Consider the following 22,994-nt stretch of genomic DNA (forward strand, 5'->3'; position numbering starts at 1 on the left):
GGATGATAATCCCATGGTTTTCAATCTATATCTAGTACGGGATGATAATCCCATGATTTTAATCTATAATCTAGTACGAGATGGTAGTCCCATGGTTTTGAATCTATATCTAGTACAGAATGATAATCCCATGGTTGTCAATCTATATCTATCTATAGTTTCGTGTATATCAAATTATTTTATATCTAGTACGGGATAGTAATCCCATGATTTTCATTATATAGTTTTATGTATTAAACTATACACTGCGATATTCAACTAAACTTTACTTTTAGGAAAATAAGGGTTTTTCCTGGGATAAATGAACTGTACATAACCAAAACGTATGATAAACAGAAAAGTAAACACTTAGGAAAATATGGGATTTTCCTGGAATAACGTAACAACCCGTAATTGAATTGGTAACAAAAGATAACTAAACTGTTTTCATAAGAAAATATGAGATTTTCTTGGATAACAAACCTTTTCAGAAAACTAAAGGAAACTTGTACATATTTCAGAAAACAAACATCTTATGAACTCACCAGCTTTATGCTGATTTTCAAACTGCTTGTATTCTCAGGTCCGCATTAGACAGGTACCCGATGATCCCTTTTGGCGAATACGGAGTGCGTAGAAGACAAGTCTTACTTTTGTTCATATATACTATGTATCACACTCATACAACTTACTTTTAAACAAATGTAAACTTTTATATGTAATGTAATGGTTGTTTACTTTGCTTACTATATGCATTGGATTTGATACTCAACATGGAGTCAACCCCGGAAATGTTTCCGCCTTCGGTTTTCGGGGTGTGACAAAACCTAACAATTTGTTGGTCCCGTATTTTGAATACCCCTTGCTTATTGACTGCCCTGTGTAATTTGCTAAAGCTTATTCCCTTTGAACGATCAGAACACAGATGCGATTTCCTGGACGTACGGCCAGCGTACGCTAGATGTACGCCCAGCGTATGCGGGATGTACGCCCAGGGTAAGTTCTTGACCAGCACCACTGTTTTTCATTTAAATCTGTTAATGCTATGGGTATTTTGTTTTGGTTTCGTGTTGTTCTTATTTTTGAAAGATTATGGCTCGTAGAACTTAAAGAACAAACCCACCCGAGGATGTGATTGATCATCGTTTTTTGCAATTCCCATGCAGCCTAAATGATGAAACCCGGGCCAAATATGTGAACAATTTGATTTTGCTGCTTACTAAGGAGATTGATATTGCACCTTCATTTGATTGGGGATTGGCGGCCCAAACTGGACTTGATGAGCTGATCCGGAATTTTTTGCAATACACCCACTTGGATGCGAGTGGTGAGTCTTTGTTTGTATGCCGAGGTTGGCAGAGATTGTTCAGGATTCAGGAGCCTGTTTATCGGGAATTTTTGCTGGAGTTTTATGCTACAGTTTCCTATGATCTGAGGAAGACACCCGACGACAGGACAACTTTTTCCTTTCGACTTGGAGGTGTGAGTCGGGAGTGCAATGCGATTGAGCTTTCCACTCGAGTTGGGATATATATACAGTAAACGAGACGAGGAGCGTTCACTTCCCGGCATTCCTTGATGATTGTCTCACGAGTCGGCCGGAAGACTACAATGAAAATACTTTCTGGGCGGAGATTACTGGGGGAGTGTACATACCATCAACTACTCGGGGGAGGATGATTCGGTCCACCACTTTCAGATTATTGCACTGTTTGATTTTTATATCTCTCACGCATCATAAGAACAGTGAGGGAGTGCCTTCTACATATTTGTATTTCTTGTGGACTCTTGTTACTCCAAGGAGACACCTGAACCTACTGGTTGCTTTAGCCGCTTACATGGGGAAGAAGGCCAGGGGCATCGGGAGGATAGCCTGATTTGCAGTGGTCACTTCATCACATGCTTAGCTTGATCTTATCAATTATTGACGTGAGAGATCACTAGATCGATGGTGTTGCATGATATGAGACCGATGAGTCTACAGTTATTGAAGTCGATACGCGTACTTGAGCAGGGTGAGGATGGTGTCTTACGGGTACGACCAGATCACGTGGCCCATGAGGAGGCTGCAATCAAGCCACAACCACAGCGAGTCCGGAGGCGTAGACCTGCTCCTCGAGGAGTGTAGCGGAGACCAGAGTCGGAGATCGATATACGTTACCTTTCTAGGCATATGGACGAGAGTTTTAATATAGTGGAGGTAGGCAGCAGTGGTATGGGGATGCGTTGACCGCATTCTTTGCCCATCAGGGTTTTCAGTACCCGATTCCTTTTCCTCCACCATACCAGCCACAACAGGATGGAGCCGGCACATCTGGGACGCAGCAACGTGACGACAAGGATGAGTGACATAGTTATCCTTTTTATTTTATTTTTGGTTTGTTAGACTTATTAGTTTTTATTTTGGTGTTTGTTTATTTTTAGTTTATGTAATTATGTTGATGCTCTTTAATTGTTTTAGATCATTGCAGATTTTTCGCCCTTAGAAAGCTGGCAGTAAGTTCAGCCGCTAGGACCGTCTGTTGTTTTATCACAAGAGAGATTCGTGTGAGCGTTTGAAGATTATAGTCAAGACCCACGATTTGTCAAAAGTGTGGGGTGCGTTTCGATATTGTGCGAAATTATTATTTAGAATAGTGGCGTTTCTACCACATTTTGATTCCTATGGTATGGATGAGCTGTTCCCACACCATAGAGTTTTATTTTGACGTGAGACAGAAGTACCATCCCGACTGCCATGTCATGGTTGACACTTTCCTATGTCGTGGAGGAGTTTTTCATCGCGAGAGGAGGATGCCATTCTTGATATGTTTAGATTTCACATAACTCGACGAGACGACATGGTTGACATTTTCCCACGTCATGCTTTCTACACCTTGCACTTATTTGCAATCTTTTGCACCACATTTTAGAAGTCGGCGTTCTTGATTTATTTTTCCGGCATATTCAAAAGCAGCATTTCCAATTATCAGTCCTCCAGCAATTTATGGAGTAACTTTTAGCAGCCCCATTCGATTTCGTCACAACTACCCCAGGGGAGTCTGTTCCTTTTTCTCTTTTTTTACTGTTTTTATCTGCTTGATTAGTTTTAACAAACAATGAGGGCATCGTATGAAATAAGTGAGGGGTAGGAGGTCGAAAAGTAATTTAATTGCTGGATTGGAAAATTTTAAGAATTTTAAAATTTAAAATTTAAAAAATTTATAAACTTGAAATAATAGTTTAATTTAGAAAATCTAGTGATAATTTAAAGTTTCCTAATATTGTATGAGATGATCCGATGAGAACTCAAATGTTTAGTTGAGCCTATATATGTTATAGTGCATTTGTGGCCTCCTTTATTCTAGTGAAATCATGGGACAAAAACACAACCTCGTTTAGTTTGAGGGATGCAATATGTTTAGCAGCCTGTACCTGAAATGTATCCGGGAAAGCTTATGTCGTCATTGCACTTAAACTAATGTCTTAACCAATAAAGGTTGAAGTTAAGCACCCCTGCTTAAGTATGTAGGGTTTTGAGTGAAAAAGAAGTGAGTACATGTAAAAAAAGAGAGAAATTACCAAAAAGTGAAAAAAAATTGAAGAATTTCTGGAGCTATATAGAAGTATCAAAGTTTGAAGACCAAATATCAAAAATTCTGAAGTATCAAAAGTTGAAGATATCAAAAATTACACAAAGATGGTGAATTCAAAGAAAGTGGAGAATTCCAAGAGCTCCATTGTGGTATCAAAAGTTGTAATTCTCTAGTTTATGTATGCTTGGGTAGCTTTACAAAAATACCTTGAGGTTAAGGAGGTCTTCTGGGGATGGATTCGGAGGGTTGCATAAAATGAGCATTGTTCAAAAGAAGTGGGCGAGTGTTATGAGGATTGGGAGTATTTAGAATTGAGGGGGGTCCTTAGGAAAAATTTTAGACACAAATGCATGTGTTGCGCTCTTGGCATAAAGGCTGAGTTTAAAATGGATTGTTTTATACGATATTGGTAAATTAAAAGTAAGTTTGCTTGGGGGCAAGCAAAGGCTAAGTGTGGGGTATTTTGATATGTGTATTTTTATACATTATATCTTAATATTTTAGCCTTTATTATTCTTATTTAGAACTAAAAGGTACTTATAACGCTTTGAATTATGATTTACAGCTATTAGTTGACGACAGAGGGGAAAAGAAAAGACTGGAGCGGAATTCGGGCTTAGAAGCTAAAAGAAAGAAAATATGCTGAAGATTGCTATTACGCCCAGCGTAATATAAGCTACGCCAAGCGTAATGCTGAAAAGAGAACTACGCCCAACGTAATTAAAGTTACTCCCATCGTACTGGGCTTGGTATCCGGACTTCCTAATCGCGATTCATTCTTGCTACGCTCAGCGTAAACGGACCTACGCCCAGCGTACGTAGGTCGGTTCTAAAAGCTATAAATAGAGGATATCGGCCAACCAAAAGGGAGTTTTTTGAAATTCACTGATCCTTACTCGAAAAGAAACATATATTTTGCTGTTTTGAGGGTCTAGGAGGCGGCCGAAAGGCCGTTCAGCTAGCAGGAGAAGATTTGAAGGATTAGATAGCGGATTCATGTCGGTAATCATGTGGTTTGTTATCATGACCATGTTTGCATTCCATTGTGATGCCATTACGTGTTTACTTTCTGATTTAGGTGTTTAAACCTTTTACTTTGTGTTTATGACTGAATGAATCTTCGAATTATTGGTTTAATTGCTATTTGGATTATTTATTCTTATTTAATTTATTTTGTCAAGTTTGATTGAAGATCCATATGTGTTAAAGATTGTTGTTTTGTTTCCTATTGCTGAATTAATAAAGTTCAGATGACCATCTTGCTGCGTTAGTTTGAATCATAGTTGTCCAATGACCATTGGTTATTATGACTAGAGTTTTGACCAAAACCTAGGGTTAGGAGATAAAGTAATGAACTTTAATGTGTGTGCATGAGTAGAATGACCATTCGCTGCATGATTTAACTTCTAAGACTATTAGAGTTAAATAAGATCAAATCTTGCTTCATACGAACCAAATATTGATTTGCATGATTGTTTGTTCCCATGATCAATGAGTTAATAATTGTGTTGAAATCAAAGGATTAGCAATCATGACCATGACACTATTCATATTAGGAATAGGTGAATAATGAATAATTATCCATTGTATTAGTAGTTAGCTATTAATTTAAGAAGAAATTCATCTAAATCAAAGTACGTAAAGAAATCTGTATCCCTGTCAGTTTATCGAGATTTGCTATTTATTTGGTTGTTTGATATTTAATTTAATAATCATTTCTTTATTCATTTCGTGTGTTTTGTAACCTATAATCGAATATTTTAAATTAATTCACTACCGTTCCCCTTGTGTTCGACACCCTTGCTTATCAAAGCTATGTTATACTCGATCAGGATTACTACCTGAAAGGTGTGGTTTAGATGCGATAAATTAGGACTTATAAATAAAAACTAGTGCATTAAATATTCACATCACTTATATGCAATGATCCTCTTGTAATGACTATGTACAAAATTAAGAAAGACTCGACAACAGACATTACAAAGTATTCCAATGGAGAGCAGTTCCATGGAAACGAAGTTTCACATTCAAAGTACATTCCTTTGAACATCCTTCTTGCATCAAGTTTTCTAATCTTACACAGATTTGAAGAATAACTTCCACCTATGGAAACATTTCCATATTCTCATTTTGACTATCACTTCTGAACAAGAGTTGTCTCCTTTCAGAATATATCAATATGACCCTTCCAAAATTAACACTATACTTCCTACTGTCCATAAGTAACTAGTCTTTGGTAAACCTCAGATTGTCCACGACAATTGCTTAATCATTTTTTAGTCATATCCAGTTCTAGTCCTTTTCCCTCTTAATGCCCGAGGCATTTGGAAAATTTAGAACGGATGCATATTACAACACATGTTATCGATCCTATATCTGAATCATATGGGACAGAATTCTTGATGTCTCACATAAAGACATGATACTAGACTATTCTTTTGCTATAATATTTCTATTTCTATTTGTCATGTTCTCATAATTCAGATTATGAAAAGGCATGTCGTAATCATAATCGAATTTTAGAACACGAATAATGTTCTCATATATAGAATTTCCTTATGTTGAACCATTTCAACATAACATTTATATATATATATACACTTGACTAAATTTGATTAAAATCTCAATCTAAGCTTTTAGAACTGGGATGAAGTACAATTTCCTCTCCCTTAATTATAGCAAAACAACTTTTCAACCCCTGCAACTTTGCAAATTGAAACTTTTGTTTTCTATAATTAACATTTCTAACTTGTAATACTTAACATAATAATCATGCTCCCACTGACATGATAATTATATCCTTATTAGCATAACACTTAGGCTGCCACTAGCTTTGACATGTATCCAGAATTCAACTGGACTTCTAGAAATCAATATGTTATTGACTTTTATTACCAAAGTTCTGATTTCTGATACGAGATGCTTCGATAAGACTTTATCTAAGCTTCCCAAAATCATACACCTTTCCTTAGATAGCTCACATGTGTGTCTAAACAATTATGAAGAGGGATGTCGTAATCATAATGTTTAGACCTTTTTGTCATTTCTCACAATTCGAATTATGAAAAGGGATTTCGTAATCATAATTGAATTTTTAGAAATGTAGATATCACAATTGTTAACTATTTAAAATCTATTTAGTGAAAACGTTTCCTCACCATCATTTTCATGAATCGGAGAGAAGCCTTATGACACTTAGATTTTATGGTGTATGTGTTCCTATCCATGAGAATTTTTCAAAACCATAATCACAAGACAAGGTTAGTGACAAATCCGAACTCATATGGACTGAACTTGTTCAATCTTAATTTCTTACCACTTGGTAGCACAAGGGTCTACCATGTCTTCCAAGTTGTTATGCAAACAATTAAGAACTTATAGAACTCAGATACATAGTCAACTTTAACTGGAATGAGCACAGAAATAAGAATATGTCAACACGATAGGTTACAAACCTCAAGTCGTGTGCTAGTGAAAAACAATAGATTTTATTTTTGATTAGTTTTTGAATCTTTTCAAGATCTTTAAGACTCCCACTGACCTCTTTACATATAAGATTCTCTTTGTCAAGAACCATTCATTGACAAAACAAATATTCAACAGTTAGTGCAGATTCTTATCAAGATAAATACTTCACACAATTGGTCTTATTTGGTATTTGTTTTATCCAAAACATCACAATTTACCAATTTCCAATGTATAAAAGTAAGAAACATTTTACTCTACATTTGAGGAGTGTTATAAACCTTTCTTAAGACTATATCACTCAAGGCTTGATCTCGAAGTATGACTCTAAGACTTGATTTTTGGAACAAAGTATGATTCATCTTTTGATTTAACCATTTCAAAAATTCACGATTCCTCTTCTTAGTTACACAAATGCACTAGCATGTTCTTAGATGATCGTCACTAAGATAATCATAAAACAAGATACTCAGGTACTCTTCCATCTTTTCAGATTTGAGAAACCTTTATCTTTCTGCCTAATTTGATTTTTATCATTTGTTCTGTCATACATTGAAACTTTTCAAATGTTTCAGAATTATACTTAAACTTGTAAGTATAACCATATTTACTAAATTTTAGTAAGTCATGACGAATAGTATTATCGATCTTTATGGTGGACTACCGATGCACAAGAATGAGTATTTGATCCCTTAGTCCTTCACTTGAATATATATATATATATATATATATATATATATATATATATATATGTATATATATATATATATCCGTAGCTTTACTATTTATACCTTTTCGTATTCTTTTGTATCCATAGCTTTATAATTTACACCTTTTCATATATATATATATATATATATATATATATATATATATATATATACTAGCCGTTTACCCACGCAAAGCGACAGGTGCGGATCAACAAAATGATATAAAAAATTTGTTAAACAAAATGACGAACAGATAGAGATTTCTTATATTTGGGCTAGGATTAAACGTAAGACATTTTTGAGCTTATTCGATTTTAATAGAAAGAAAAACAAAGGAGGAGGTAGCGAGCATGACAGAGAACCAAGGTTTTGCGGTCAATGACAAGACATTCATGATAGACGAATGCTAGATCAATGCGCATCTTCCAGTTTATATGAAATGTTTTATAACGTGTACATCGTATTAGACCGATTCAAAAGAATATGAAGAACACTTGGTCAAACTTTGACCTATTCAAAATCTTAGCATCATCTTATTTGACTTTTTCATTATTATTGATAGGTTCAGTATTTAGCGACTCAATTGGATATGAGGAACACTTGGTCAAAGTTTGACCCATTCAAAATCTTATCATCATCATCTTATTTGACTTTTTCATAAATGTTGACTAGATAAGATTTAGTATTTACCGATTCAATTGGATATGAGGAACACTTGGTCAAACTTTGACCCATTCAAAATCTTATCATCATCATCTTATTTAACTTTTTCATAAATGTTGACCGGATAAGATTTAGTATTTACCGATTCAATTGGATATGAGGAACACTTGGTCAAACTTTAACCCATTCAAAATCTTATCATAATCATCTTATTTGACTTTTTCATATTTAACCAATTCAATTTGAAAATAAGCTTAGAAGACCTATTCAAAATCTGTTTTTGACCGAATAAGATTTATTATTCTCCGATGCATAAAATTATTGTATATGATGCTTAAAAGTTTGTACCTCTTAAAATTCAGCAAAATCTTGTAAATGTTTTTTAAGGTGTATATATATATATATATATATATATATATATATATATATATATATATATATATATATGAAAATGTGTAAATTATAAAGCTATGGATACAAAAGAATACGAAAAGGTATAAATAGTAAAGCTACGGATACAAGATAATTAAGCTTGTTTATACATCAAAATTCAATATATTAATTTTTTTTTTTATAGGGATAGAACTTGTACCCACACCGCACCGACTAAATACGCCAGTTCTGTGGGGATACGTATCTAAAATCATATCAACACACAATAGAATACTATTATTATTTTTTTCCCGATAACTTTTAGTTCTCGCAAGTTCCCCGATGTTGGAACGTCAATCAGTAGCATGAGTGTGCACGTGGTCGATATATATGTGGACAAGGGGTCGTTAAAAGCCTGTATCCCATGGTTAGGTGTTATGCATTTAGAAAACGAGCACGTGTTTCTTGCAATTAAAGAATTCTTTTCACTAAAATTTGAACTTCACTTTACTATATATGTATAATATATGTGTACGTATACAACAGTTGCATAGAGTAGAAACAAAATGAGACCATATAGTAATACGGGTCCTGAGTTAAGGAAAGGTGCATGGACTGTGCAAGAAGATACGCTTCTCAAGAACCATATTGATAAACATGGTGAAGGGAAATGGCACCTCATTCCTCTCAAAGCAGGTTACAAATTGCGTAATCCTTTTGGTGTTACTAAACATTCATTGGCTAACTCCTTTTTTATATATTTCGTTCTTTGTGTTAATAAGTTTCTTGTTATGTTTGCAGGTTTAAACAGGTGCAGGAAGAGTTGTAGGCTACGATGGTTGAATTATTTGAGGCCAAACATAAAACGAGGAGACTTTGCTCAAGATGAAGTTGATCTTATACTTAGGCTTCATAAGTTGTTAGGAAACAGGTGAGCCAACTTGAATATTTCTAATTAACTAGTTAATTTTTCATTCACTTTCGCTATATATTAATTAAGAAAAAAAGATTAGAGATACGAGTCATTTTCGATTATAATTTCAGATGGGCATTGATTGCTGGAAGAATACCAGGGAGAACCGCTAATGATGTGAAAAATTACTGGAACACTCATCAGCGTTCTTGTTCCAAACAACGAAAGAAATTACCTAAAGATGATGAATTATTACAAAAAAGCAAGGTGCCAATTATTAAGCCACAACCGCGGACCTTTTCCAAAACCCTAAATTTGGGTAACAACCCACACATTAAGGCTCGTGAAGGTGGTAACCTAAAATCTTGTAATGATGATATTAAAAATAACTTTAATCTGTCCTCAGGGTTGAACTTGCCATCTAATGTACTTGATGACAACATTAACAAGTATATAGACGACTTATTTGATGATCATGAAATATTTGTTACCCAAACTAATCTGTCCTCAGGGTTAAACTTGTCATTTTGTGGTTCTTTAGAGAAAGGAGAAACCTTAAATGTTGTTGATCAAGACGATGATGAAATTAGTTTCTTTGATTTCCCCATGGATGATATCACGATGGAGCTTATTAACTCAGATCAACTATGATCTTGAACATTGTTTCACTCATGTTTGTGTATTATTGATCAATAATTAAGAAAGTATATAGTGTTATGTTGTGATTTGTTGCATGGTATTAAGAAGCAACTCTTCTAAGTTTCTATATTGAATATATTTGTGATGTTTTAAGAGTGCAACACAAAAAGAAGCAATAAAGATTCATAAAGTTTTCTGACTTTATTGACAAAGACAGAAAGTCATTCAATAATCTATACAATAAATATGTCTGTTAAGTATACTCTTTTAATATTCTATACAGTAAATATATATGTCAATTAAGTATAAATTAAATAATAAACTTAAAATGGAATGATAGAATTATTTAGAAAAGTGTGCTATATCTTGGTTTTGTTTATTAGGAAAGGGAGATACCTTTTAAAATACAATCATTCTCTTGAATTTTTTTGTATGACATTTTTGTGTTTGATAAGGCAACATTTCTGTTACAATATTTGGTCATTTGTAGATTGGCTGTTTAAACGAATATATAGTTTATGATTTTTAAGTAACAAGTGTTTTTATATGACTGATACAATACTTGAGTCTTCCCGTCTACATACTAATAATGATGCTACTTCTTTTTTATTAACTGCTGGGCTAAAAAGTTACGATATAAACCAAAAAAGACAAATGTAATAACCAACAACCAAAAGATAAAAATATAATTAGATCATGATAAAGATATTAGATAACGCGATTGTTTGTTAAAGATATAGAAAAGCATAATAAATAACCGTATTTTTAATCATTTCTCAAATAATAACTACAAATAACCACATTTTTATTTTTTAGTGGGCCTACTACGAACACTATGAAACGTTATAGTACCCGGTGAAATGCCATACATGGATGTTTTTGTCAATTTAGTCTACGAAACAAAAAAATGGGTTTCCAGTTGTCTAATGCGGCTTTCAGCGTTTTGCAAGGATAGGAGGAGAAGTACCTCGTATATGATGAGAGACTATTTTGATTCAATCCTTTTTTTTTATACCTAATTTCACATTTTTTTATTAAAAATAAACATTTTTTTATCCAAAAAGAAATATAGTGCCACGAATGAGATCATTCCTGTAAAATGCTAAGAATAAGATGCTAACAAGGTAACAAACAAACAAAAAAAATATATGAAATTCAAAAAAAAAAAAATAATGAAACAAGATGATAAAAATACTACCACTTCTTTTAATATATTATCCGATAGACGACATAGTTGGTTTAGACTACAAAACATAACTCCCTACAAAATATCATGCCACACGCTATGAAACAGACTTATGGAAGCGCAGGCCCACTAGAATATACTAATAAATCAAAACAAATTTTGTAACCTATCATTTTCTTTTAATTTTCAATTTTTTTCTCGTAGGCTCTAAAATGACATGTGTATTTTGGCCACTTCTCATTTTTTTCATTATTTTTTTTTTTTAAAGTTTTATTTGTATTGATTAGCTTGTGTATAATCAAGATATTACATTTAAATTACACTTCTATTTATACCTCATTGATTTTCTGGTGTCACGTCTCCTTAATTTGCTCAACAATTTTACTAATAAGTAAATGATTTCAGACAGCGATTGATTCTTAAGTTCAAAATTGAATCCGATTGATTAGGTTCAAACCAATTTAATAGTTTTTATTATTATTATATATTAAATTACTTATTTATTTATCATTTCATTTGTATTTCTCTAAATTTTAATTATAAAATATTTAATATTTACATCTTTATATTAACAGACTAATACGCACATCTCACAACTAGTCATACAATATTTAAACTTTTTTTTGTGACTTTCATTCCAAAACCCATAAAAAGACTTAACTTAGATAATGGCCGAATAGAAAAATATGTGCATTTAAAGTAAACTTTTCTTATGAAACCTTTTAAATTGACATATAGGAGATTGTGAGTTGCTTCTTTGCATGTTGTAGCGGTTTTAGTTAAGTGATTGATTATAAATCATGGATACTTTTCGTAGAGCCATTAGGGTATTTCATAACCGATTGTTGTTTCATATTTTATCCGACTCCCATTATGTAGCTGGTACGCAACTCCTTATTTATGGAGGTTTTTTGAGGATCTCGTAAGAACAGTAAGAAGAGGACATTCATATTTTGCCTTTTTTTTTTTTTTTGGAATAATTTGCTAAAGTTTCCAATTGATGGATATATTGTATAATTTGGATGACATTTTTTGGCTCCTAATATTTCAGAACAAACAAAGTAGAACGGTCGTGATATATATTCCATGAACATCAAATAAGTCGTATAATTTTTTTTATTTATATAGTAAATTAGTACATATTATAGTTCGCTAAAAATTCGAGACGTAACCTAAAATGTATAAAATGTTAACAAAGGGTTAGCATAACTGGATACGTATCCCGCTAAATTTTCCGAAGCGAAAATCGAAACTGATGGTTCCTAAAATTCTGAAACGTGTGTAACGTCCCAAATTTTGATACAAAATTTTCTATTTTTAATATAAAAAAACCATACTAATTTCATTCCCAAACAAGTAAAATAACCAATTATACAAAAATCAACAGTCATAAAATCAGAAATGCACAACATCTCAAGTAATAAAAACATATGTGGTGTAATCAAGTCGAGCCCTTTCTTTTGCTACCGAAAGTACCTCAAACATTTAAACTTAAAACCATAAGCACAAATTTTAGTGGGTTCCCAAGATACCGCATACCATATGATAACGAGCCCAGCCCAACAATTAAGGTTCAATTATGCGATTCCCAGCCCAACTTGCCCACATTCGGGCCCATCCCACTAGACATATACAAACGACCCTAGCCCTGAAAACGTACAACATGCAAGAGTCACAAAGACTACAAGCATAACAATGACACATAATGTCTTAAAGTATAATTAGAAGACTCATCTGAATTAATGATGAATCTTAACAACTCTCCTAACGTGAACTAGATGAGTTTCTCTCTTTCCGAATACCTACATCACATACCAATATCTCTATTTAGACTATTTCTTGATAATACATATTTTTTACTTTATTTATACTTTTATGCAAGTATTAGGGTATGTATGTTTCCAAACATATTCTTAGGTTTACACACCAAATACACATATAACCCTAAACCGAGGCTTACTTCTGGTTTTAAATACTCACACCCAACTAAACTTGTAATACATGATATGAGTCATGTTTTAACAGTAAAACTCAACAAAACATCAGATTTCATGGACCAAAACCATTCACGAAGTGTAGCTCTTCAGCTTGAGAGTCTATGGACAAAAACTCGAGTAAAAGTTGGTGTTTCTTGGTTCTAAACACCAACACAAGACTCAAAGAGTTCAGGAAGTCAATTACTAATCCTATCAACCTTAAACATGCTATGAAAAAGATCGAAGAGCTTTAAAAAAAGAATTGAACTGTTCATTTAGAAAATCCGGAAATGTAGGTAAATAAGAATATTTTAATGCATTTAGAATCATATTCTTTGTTCAAGCAAACTATAATTGATCTTACATGATAAAGGGACAACAAGCAACTTAATCAAGAAATATAAGGGTCAATAACTTGTTCATCACAACTGAAACAGGATAGAACGTAAAATCCCGTATATTTGCATTTTCCGATAATAAATGGGTTATCGGAGGCTGCTTCGATCTCCACAACCTCCGGGAAGGTCCTAGGGTGTTACTATTGAGGTGTTGAAGTTGATACCTAACTTGGGGATGGTCTGAATCGAAGAAACAAGCTTGTAAACTCTCTTTTTTTCTAAAAAAAATCCTACTCCGATAGCTTCCTTCTTCTCTCGATTTCTGTCAGATACCGAGCACCAAAGAAGATGTGGCTAGCTCCAAAGTGTTAATGGTTTAAGTACTTAGGGTAGGGAATCGATTGGATTTTCTAAAACTCCCATTATGTAGGCCTCAAACGAGAAGGAATACAAGATGCGAGCTACGAAATTTTAACAAGAAGGAGACAAACCAGATTTCGAAAGTTGGCAAATGTGGTCTCGGGGGTTTGGTCTAGTGACATTTCCCACCATGAATCAAAATTTCTATGTTAAAACCAAATTTTGGAAATTACAGTCTAACATCTAGATTAATATTCCCTATTATTATTACTATAATAATAATTATTATAATTATTTATTTATTTTACTTTTTTTTAAATAAAATAATTACGTACGTGAAATCAGAAAACGTGTTAAAAATGTCCCCCCTTGAATCAGATTTTGCCCTCGAAACCTGTTGTTAAAAATAATTATAGATAGTCCTTACACATCTTATCCTCAGGCTCCTATATCTACTAAGAACCCTTATGGTGTTGCAACTGCACCTTCACCAATCAAATTACCTTGTTATGTAAGGGCTTTGTATTTCTTTCAAAAAAAGCAATCGGTCTCTCAATATAATTCAGACGCTCGTCGACCTGAATATCTACCAAAGGAACTACTGATGTAACATTTATAATACACTTCCTCAACTATGAGACATAAAGGGTGTTATGGATCTGACTAAGCTCCTATGCCAGATCCAAGCAATAAGTATGACATCCCCAAATTTCTTAGCCAGAAAAGACCGATTTAGTTTAAGCTTTTAAAATAAAATTAGAGTAATTTTCCAAAAGATGTGGAATTTGTTCCCAAAACAAAATATAATAAAAATTTATCAAAACATTTCTTAAAGAAATATATTTTCATTATATATCAAAACCTCGGGATTTCATGCTCCGATACAGACCAAAAGCATAAACAATATATTATAAGCCTTACAACAGTTATTTACGACTACTGACCTATAATCCAAAAATCCCTCGTCATCATCCAACTATGCTCGGGATCCACAACCTGTAATATAAAAAAGTTGAGTGGGTCAGACTTGGGAGCCTGATGATCATATAGGGTTTTCAACCCACAAATAATAAATTTATTATTTCATCAAACAACAATAACCATGATTACCCATTCCTGTTATCCTCACTTTAACTCCCTAAACATTTTTCATAAGGGACCTAGCCTAAGGATTTTCATCAGGGTGACAACACTGCTTTAGGGATTCCTCAACAATTTATGTTAAATAAGGTAACCATGTGGGGGATGGAGTATACCATTGAACACTAAGTTCACAAACACCTACAGGTTGCGAGCCTGCTAGCGTTCCACTGGACTGTCTAGAAAGGTTCGTTGTCGTCATCTATACTCTGCTAGATGACTGAAACAATAACAATATCGAGGCCTCTCATAATTTTAACACACATCAACTATTTCATCTACTCATGTTTTACCCAATATATTTGTAGATAAAAATATATATACGGCTTAAAACTTGAATAAACAACTATTCAACACCCATGTCAAATAAACAAACAATATAATTACATATACCACGTATTTTATAGAAAATACTTCATATCTATGTGTAATATGAAAGTGATTATACACTCACATGATTTAACGATAATTGGGCAGTACTTTGTTTCTTAAAACAATCGTTTCCGATAAAACCGGGATGTTTTTCCCAAAAACCGGGCTTCACGAGAGCAGAGTTTCGTCTCGAGAAACTCTTTTCTTGGGATCTTCGGGCTCTCCGGGGCTTTCTTATGATGCTAGGATGATATAATAGGGTTGGGGGTAATTTTTGCAATATAGAAGAAAGTACAAGGTAAGAGAATGAAAGTTTCTAACATAAATTCGGATGACATCGGTCACTATTTATAGGGGCTGAATACTCGAGTTACGTTGGGCATAACTTTAGAGTACGTGGGGCGTACTGCCTTTTTCACTAGTACGATGGGCGTACATCAAGTACGTTGGGCGTACAAAGAGATCAACTTGGACGCTTCAAGGCTACGACACGTTTCCATCATGCGAAAGAGTAGTGCTACGTGGCCAATATCGGACCGTGAACATGAGTACGTTGGGCGTACTTCGAATTTTCAAACTTCAAAAATTCGTAACTTTCACATACGAACTCCGTTTTTTGATTTTTCTTCATATCCACGCGTAGGTGAGACTATGCTCTACAACTTTCGTTTAGACTCCGTCTGCTAATTTTGACTTTATTTTTAAAGTTATATTTTTAACAGGCCGGGACAGGAATAGACCGTTAAAAATTCATAACTTCTTCATCCGATGTCCGTTTTCGTCTGTCTTTTTACCGTTGAACTACTATCAACAAGATCTTCGATTCTCGTTTAGGTTTTCGGCTAAAAATCACTCCATCTAAAATTCGAGTATCGGCCTGCATACAGCTAAGCTCAAACTTAGAAAAATCATAACTTCCTCATATAAAGTCAGATTTGGGCGTTCTTTTTATGCACACTCTCGGTTTAACGAACACTATGAATTTCATTTAGATTACTAAGGCTAAAAAGCATTTTATCGAAAACTCACTTTTTACATCACACAACGTTCTATCGGTTCTGTCGCGAAATTTCGATATGTAATAACTTCTTCATTATAACTCGGATATCGGTATTCTTTATATCTCCAGAATCTTTGTTTCAACCACTACAACTTTCTCCATGGATATCAAGGTTATCTATCATTTATTTTCGACGCTTATTTTTATCCTTAATTCATTAAACTATAATAATTAAGTATAAAACACATAATACTCAAATAATACATCTTATTATTTCAAAAAAAATTACAAAGGTTGGCCTAGACTATTACATCGTCATTAATGTCTAGCCTAGAAACACGGGCATTACAATTCTCCCCCCCCTTAGGATGATTCCATCCTCGAAATCACACATTAGCAAACAAATGCGGATAGCGACTCATCATGCCACTCTCTGTTTCCCAGGTGAGATTTGGCCCATTCGAATGTTTCCATCGCACAAGCACTAAATCGACCATCTTGTGTTGCAACTTCTTAGTATTATGGTCAAAAATTGCTTCCGGTTCTTCAATTAACACGCGTGGAAGGTGTTATGAATACCTTCTAGTTCTTCTGGTAGTTCTAGTTGGTAAGCTTGGTCCCCAATCCTCTGAATAACTTTAAACGGTCCAATAAACCTTGGACTTAATTTTCCCCTTTTACCAAATCTTATAAGTCCCTTCCATGGAAAGACTTTAAGTAAAACCGAATCACTAACTTCAAATGATATCAGTTGTCTTTTCTTGTCAGCATAGCTCTTTTGACGATCATGAGCTGCTAACATCCTTTCCCTAATCATTTTCAACTTTTCAACAGTTTGATGGACTATTTCTGGTCCCATAAACTGCTTTTCCCCAACTTTAAGCCAACACGACGGCGTTCGACACTTTTCTCCATACAAGGCTTGATAAGGTGCCATCTTGATGCTTGAATGGAAACTATTATTGTATGAAAATTCTACCAGAGGTAAATGTTCATCCCAGTTACCTTGGAATTCCAGGGTACATGCTCTCAGCATATCCTCCAATGTTTGAATCATTCTTTCGCTCTGACCATCGGTTTGCTGATGGTAAGTTGTACTTAAACATAATTTCGTACCCAATTCCTCTTTTAGACTTCTCCAAAACCTTGACGTGAAACGGTTATCATGATCTAACACAATCGCCAGGGGAACACCATGAGCTTTCACTATCTCTTTCACGTAAACCTCTGCAAGATTTTCCATAGACCACTTCTCATTAGCGGCTATGAAATGTGCACTTTTTGTGAACGGATCAACGACCACCCAAATAATGTCGTGATCGTTCTTTGTTCTGGGTAGTTTAGTTACAAAATCCATAGTGATGTCTTCCCATTTACCCATGGGTATAGGTAAAGGTTCTAAACACCCATACGGTTTATGATGTTGTGCCTTAACCCTCACACATGTCACATACTTTGCAACATCGAGCTTCATCGTCGGCCACCAATAGTAGGGTTTCAGATCCCTATACATCTTTGTGATGCTAGGATAAATCGAGTACATGGTCTTGTGAGCTTCCTCCATCAAAAGATCTCTTATTCCTCCTGTCTTATGTACCCAAATCATATCTTGGAATACCTTCAGTCCTTGACCGTTTATATCAAACACTAACGTTCTGCCCAAACGTTCTTCCTTTCGGTCATTTTTCTCTGAAGCTTCCTCCTGAGCTTTCTTTATACTTTCCACAATTGTCGAGGCAACTTAAATTCTCAACGCTCCTGGCCTTTTCTTTTCAAGGTTTTCCTTCCAACTGAGAGCATCAGCAACAACATTTTCTTTACTAGGGTGGTAAATTATCTCACAATCGTAGTCCTTGAGTAACTCCAGCCAATGTCGTTGCCTCATGTTCAATTCCTTCCGATTAAAGAGATACTGAAGACTCTTATAATTAGTGAAAAGTTGGCATTTTGTGCCATAGAGGTAATGCCTCCATATCTTTAGGGAAAATACTACCGCTGCCAACTCCAGATTGTGAGTGGGTAGTTCTTTTCATGCTCTTTCAATTGTCGAGATGCATATGCTATCACCTTTTCTCTTTGAGTTAGAACATATCCCAACCCGACTCCCGACGCATCGCTATACACTGTGAAGTCTTCAAATCCATCGGGTAGAGAAAGAATCGGTGCTTCACATAATTTCTTCTTTAGCTTCTCAAATGCTTCCTTATGCTTCTCACTCTAAGCATAAGTAGCTCCCATGAGGGTCGAAGCTATCAATTGAGCAGCTATCGAAGAAAAGCCTTAGATAAATCTTCGATAATATCTACCTAATCCTAGAAAGCTTCGGATCTCCGTAGGACTCTTTGGTTGTTCCCACTTTGTTATAGCTTCAATCTTAGTTGGGTCAACCATAATCCCTTCTTGGTTAACCACATGACCCAAAAATTGGACATCTTGGATCCAAAAATCACATTTGGAGAATTTCACATACAACTTCTCCTTCTTTAATACTTCTAACACTTCTTACAAGTGTCTGCCATGCTCCTCCTAGTTTTTCGAGTAAATCAGAATGTCATCTATAAACACTATCATGGATGTATCTAGGAATGGCTTACAAACCCTGTTCATTAAATCCATGAAGGCTGCTGGAGCATTGGTTAGTCCAAATAACATAACCAAAAACTCGTAGTGTCCATATCTTGTTCTGAACGTAGTCTTCTCAATATCCTGCTCTCTTACCTTTAGCTGATGATGTCCTAACCTAAGATCGATCTTTGAGAAATAACTTAAACCTTGCAACTGATCAAACAGGTCATCATTTCTTGGCAATGGAATTTGTTCTTTATTATTGCCTTATTCAGCTCTCTGTAATCTATAAACATTCTCATGCTCCCATCTTTCTTCTTTACGAATAACACCAGAGCTCCCCAGGGTGATAAACTAGGTCTAATAAAACCATTATCCAATAATTCCTGAAGTTGCGTCATAAGCTCCTTCATCTCTGCCGGTGCTAATTGATATGAGGCTTTTACTATAGGTGTTGTTCCTGGTAACAATTCTATTCTAAACTCCACTTGTATATCAGGGGGCAATCCAGGAAGATTTTTGGGAAAAGCTTCTTGATATTCACACACCACTAGTATACTTTGCATATTCTTTTTCTCCTTCTCAGCATCGATCAGGAATTCCAAGTATGAGGTGCATCGTTTACATAAACATTTTCTGGCTTTCATTAGGGAACTGATTCTAGAATTTACTATGTGCTTATCTCCATATACCATAAACTATTCCTTTCCAGGCGGGTTTACCCTTACTATCTTTTTCTTGCACAGTATTTCAGCATCATTGGCACTAAGCCAATCCATCCCCAGAACGATGTCGAAACCATTTAACTCGATGGGTAACAACTTCTCTTGGAATTCGTTTCCATTCAAGTCGATGACAATGTTCTTAATACAATCGCTAACAGGTATGAATTTGCTGCTAGCAACTTCTACAATTAGGGCATCATTTAGCTTTTCTATTGGCAATGCTAGTCTTTCACCAAATTTATGTGATATAAAGGAGTAATTCACTCCGGAATCAAAAAATAAATTGGCAGGCAATCCATTTACTAAAAAGGAACCTAAAGCGACATCCGCTGCATCCTTTGCAGCTTCCAGTGTCATTTGGAAAGCTATGGCTTTTAGCTATGGTGGGACATTGGGCTTCGTTGCATATTTCTTCCTCAGGCAATCCTTCAAAATGTGCCCTTCTTCGTGGCATCCATAGCATACCCTTTTGTTGGTTGTGCACTCGATGGCGTAGTGCCCTGGTTTTCCACATTTAAAACAAGTGACCTCCTCGCCACATTTCCTAACATGTTTCTTCTTACATTTATCACACCATTTTGCTTCGCCTCTTCTTCCTCCCGAATCAGACTTCGAGAATTTACTTTTCTTATTGGACCTCGATGATCCATCGAACTTTCTTTTCTCACCAACCTCTGCCCTCTCCTGACCGCTTTCCTTTAACTTGGTTTCCATATTTTTAGTTGCTCAGATTGTTTTCTTCAGAGTAGCTACCATCTTGACCATTGGGCCAAATTTGATTGGTAGTCTGTTTGCGAACCTCTCAATTTTTGAGAGTTCAGTTGGCACTAAATATGGAAATAATTTCATCTTTTAGGTAAACACATTAACTGATGGGTTTTGAGCATTCTAACACTTCCTAAGTGTACATGCAACCCTAATAACCTTGGATCTATGTTTGTCTAATAATCATGCAAAGTTGTTTTTCCAAGCTTACGAACCTATCTAGCATACATGGGGTACAATTTTCTTTGTATAAAAGATAGAACTACATACCTTATTGTTGAAAGTATTCCTTGAAACCTTGTGAGCCTAGCACCTCAAGTGTGATGCCTCAAATGCTTCACACAACACCAAATGCAAAGAATAAACTTGAGAGAATACTCTAACACATGCAAAATCGGCCAAGCCCTCTTGTTTCTTAGTGTAGCCAATTTTAGGGAGAGTTACATTGCTTATATAGTGTGTTGCATTAGGTAAACCCTAATGCTCCATGACTCTTCATTTCTTGATCCATGGGTTAACTCCATGGAGCATCTTATGGGTGGAACCCAACTTGATAATCCATGGAGCATCTTAGCCCACTATATAAGATATGGAAGATTTACATAATCTACCCATATATCTAATTAGTTATCTTTTGATCACTTAATTAATTATAAATTAATTCTTGATCAAAACTAATTAAATAATATTATTAATATATTAGAACTTATAATATATTAATAAATCTTATGTGTTATTTCTCTCATTTAGTTTATCCAATTGCATGGTGCCATGCAACCCAAATGGACCATGCCGGGTCGGGTCAAGTACTTACCAGAAATAGTTATGGACTTAGACACCTTATCCAACAGTCTCCCACTTGGATAAGTCTAATAACTATAACTGCAATACTTCAGGAACCGATCGGCAATCGTAGCTCTTTGAAGGTCACTTGGAACTGAGAAGATGTTGATACGCCATTTAAGATAAGCGATCATATAATCCTCTGTTCTAGATATCATCCGGACAAATACATGGAACAATGTCTTACTTATTGTCCAACAGTTTGTTTCCCGATTTCTGATTTGTTTGACAAAGAACTTAATTGAACACATCAACTTAGTTCTGATCGGGCCCGGTACATAGGTCAAAATAAAATCATTGAGGGGCCCAGATATCAGCTTCTAATCTAAGAAGGAACAAATAAACTTCGACTCATATGTTTTTTCTACTACTAGTTGAATTATACACAACAGCATGTTTTATAACAACGAGTTACCAATGTGTTTTCATACAATCAATGCATAACCAAATCATAGGCAACAAATCATATCTCTAGGTTTGAAGACTTATATGATATTATTGTCTCACGATCACTCGAGATAAAATTCCATGAAGTGATTCCAGTGAGCGTGGGTTGATTCCAATACTCAGAACTTATCAGCACTCATGATTGTTGTAGCCATGTATAACACCTTAGACCTCTGCAACCAATCATGACAGTCTTGATTCATACCTACTTCCGACATATGACTGACTGTGGAGGTTCGAATAATATGATATACCAAACATAATTATTCTGGAAGTCAAAACATGCAAAAGAAATATAGTAAACGATTGACAAAAGATAGTAACACTTTACTCATAAATAAACACAACTTTTATTCATCATCAAATGTCAATTACACTTTACAAATTTCATAATTTATCTAACTACTAAAACTTATATCATCCTTCAGCCCTATGCTCCGAGCATGCTGGAGATGCTTAACCCTACTCAGTCCCTTCGTGAGGGGATCTGCTGGGTTCTTATCTGATAATACCCTCTTGGCCACAAGGATTCCTTCTTCTATGCGATGTCTGATAAAATGATATTTTCTATCGATGTGTCTGGATCTCCCGTGATCCCTTGGTTCCTTGGCTAAGGCAACAACACTTTCACTATCACAGAAAATTTCCATGGGCTCCTTTATAGCTGGTACTACTCCAAGGTCTCCTATGAAGTTCTTCAGCCATATAGCCTCCTTTGCTGCCTCGCTCGCTGCTATATACTCTGATTCACAAGTGGAATCAGCCACTGTCTCCTGCTTGGAACTCTTCCAAGTGATTGCTCCTCCGTTTAGGGTGAAGACACAGCCCGACTGAGAGCGGAAATTTTCCCTATCAGTCTGGAAGCCAACATCACAATACCCTACAACTCTTAAGTCATCACTCCCATAGAGGGTAAGAACCCAGTCCTTAGTCCTCCGTAGGTACTTGAGAATATTCTTTT

General features: G+C 35.0%; 1 protein-coding gene across 1 annotated transcript; it reads left to right on the forward strand.

Annotated features, from left to right (window-relative positions):
• Positions 1–9,329: 9,329 nt before the first annotated feature.
• On the forward strand, positions 9,330–10,399 carry LOC111915386 (transcription factor MYB1). Its single transcript, XM_023911048.3, has 3 exons — positions 9,330–9,460; positions 9,566–9,695; positions 9,809–10,399. The coding sequence occupies exons 1-3, from the start codon at positions 9,331–9,333 to the stop codon at positions 10,326–10,328; spliced, it is 780 nt and encodes a 259-aa protein (XP_023766816.1). The 5' UTR covers position 9,330; the 3' UTR covers positions 10,329–10,399.
• The last annotated feature ends 12,595 nt before the right edge of the window (positions 10,400–22,994 follow it).

This window comes from Lactuca sativa, chromosome 4 (assembly GCF_002870075.4).
Source record: "Lactuca sativa cultivar Salinas chromosome 4, Lsat_Salinas_v11, whole genome shotgun sequence".
Taxonomy (NCBI): domain Eukaryota; kingdom Viridiplantae; phylum Streptophyta; class Magnoliopsida; order Asterales; family Asteraceae; genus Lactuca; species Lactuca sativa.

Bases quoted from the DNA above. Each gene is read 5' to 3' on its own strand.
- LOC111915386 (XM_023911048.3), top strand. From the start codon at position 9,331: ATGAGACCATATAGTAATACGGGTCCTGAGTTAAGGAAAGGTGCATGG. The intron at 9,461-9,565 runs GTTACAAATTGC...TTATGTTTGCAG, and splicing joins CCTCATTCCTCTCAAAGCAG to GTTTAAACAGGTGCAGGAAG. The intron at 9,696-9,808 runs GTGAGCCAACTT...TTATAATTTCAG, and splicing joins CATAAGTTGTTAGGAAACAG to ATGGGCATTGATTGCTGGAA.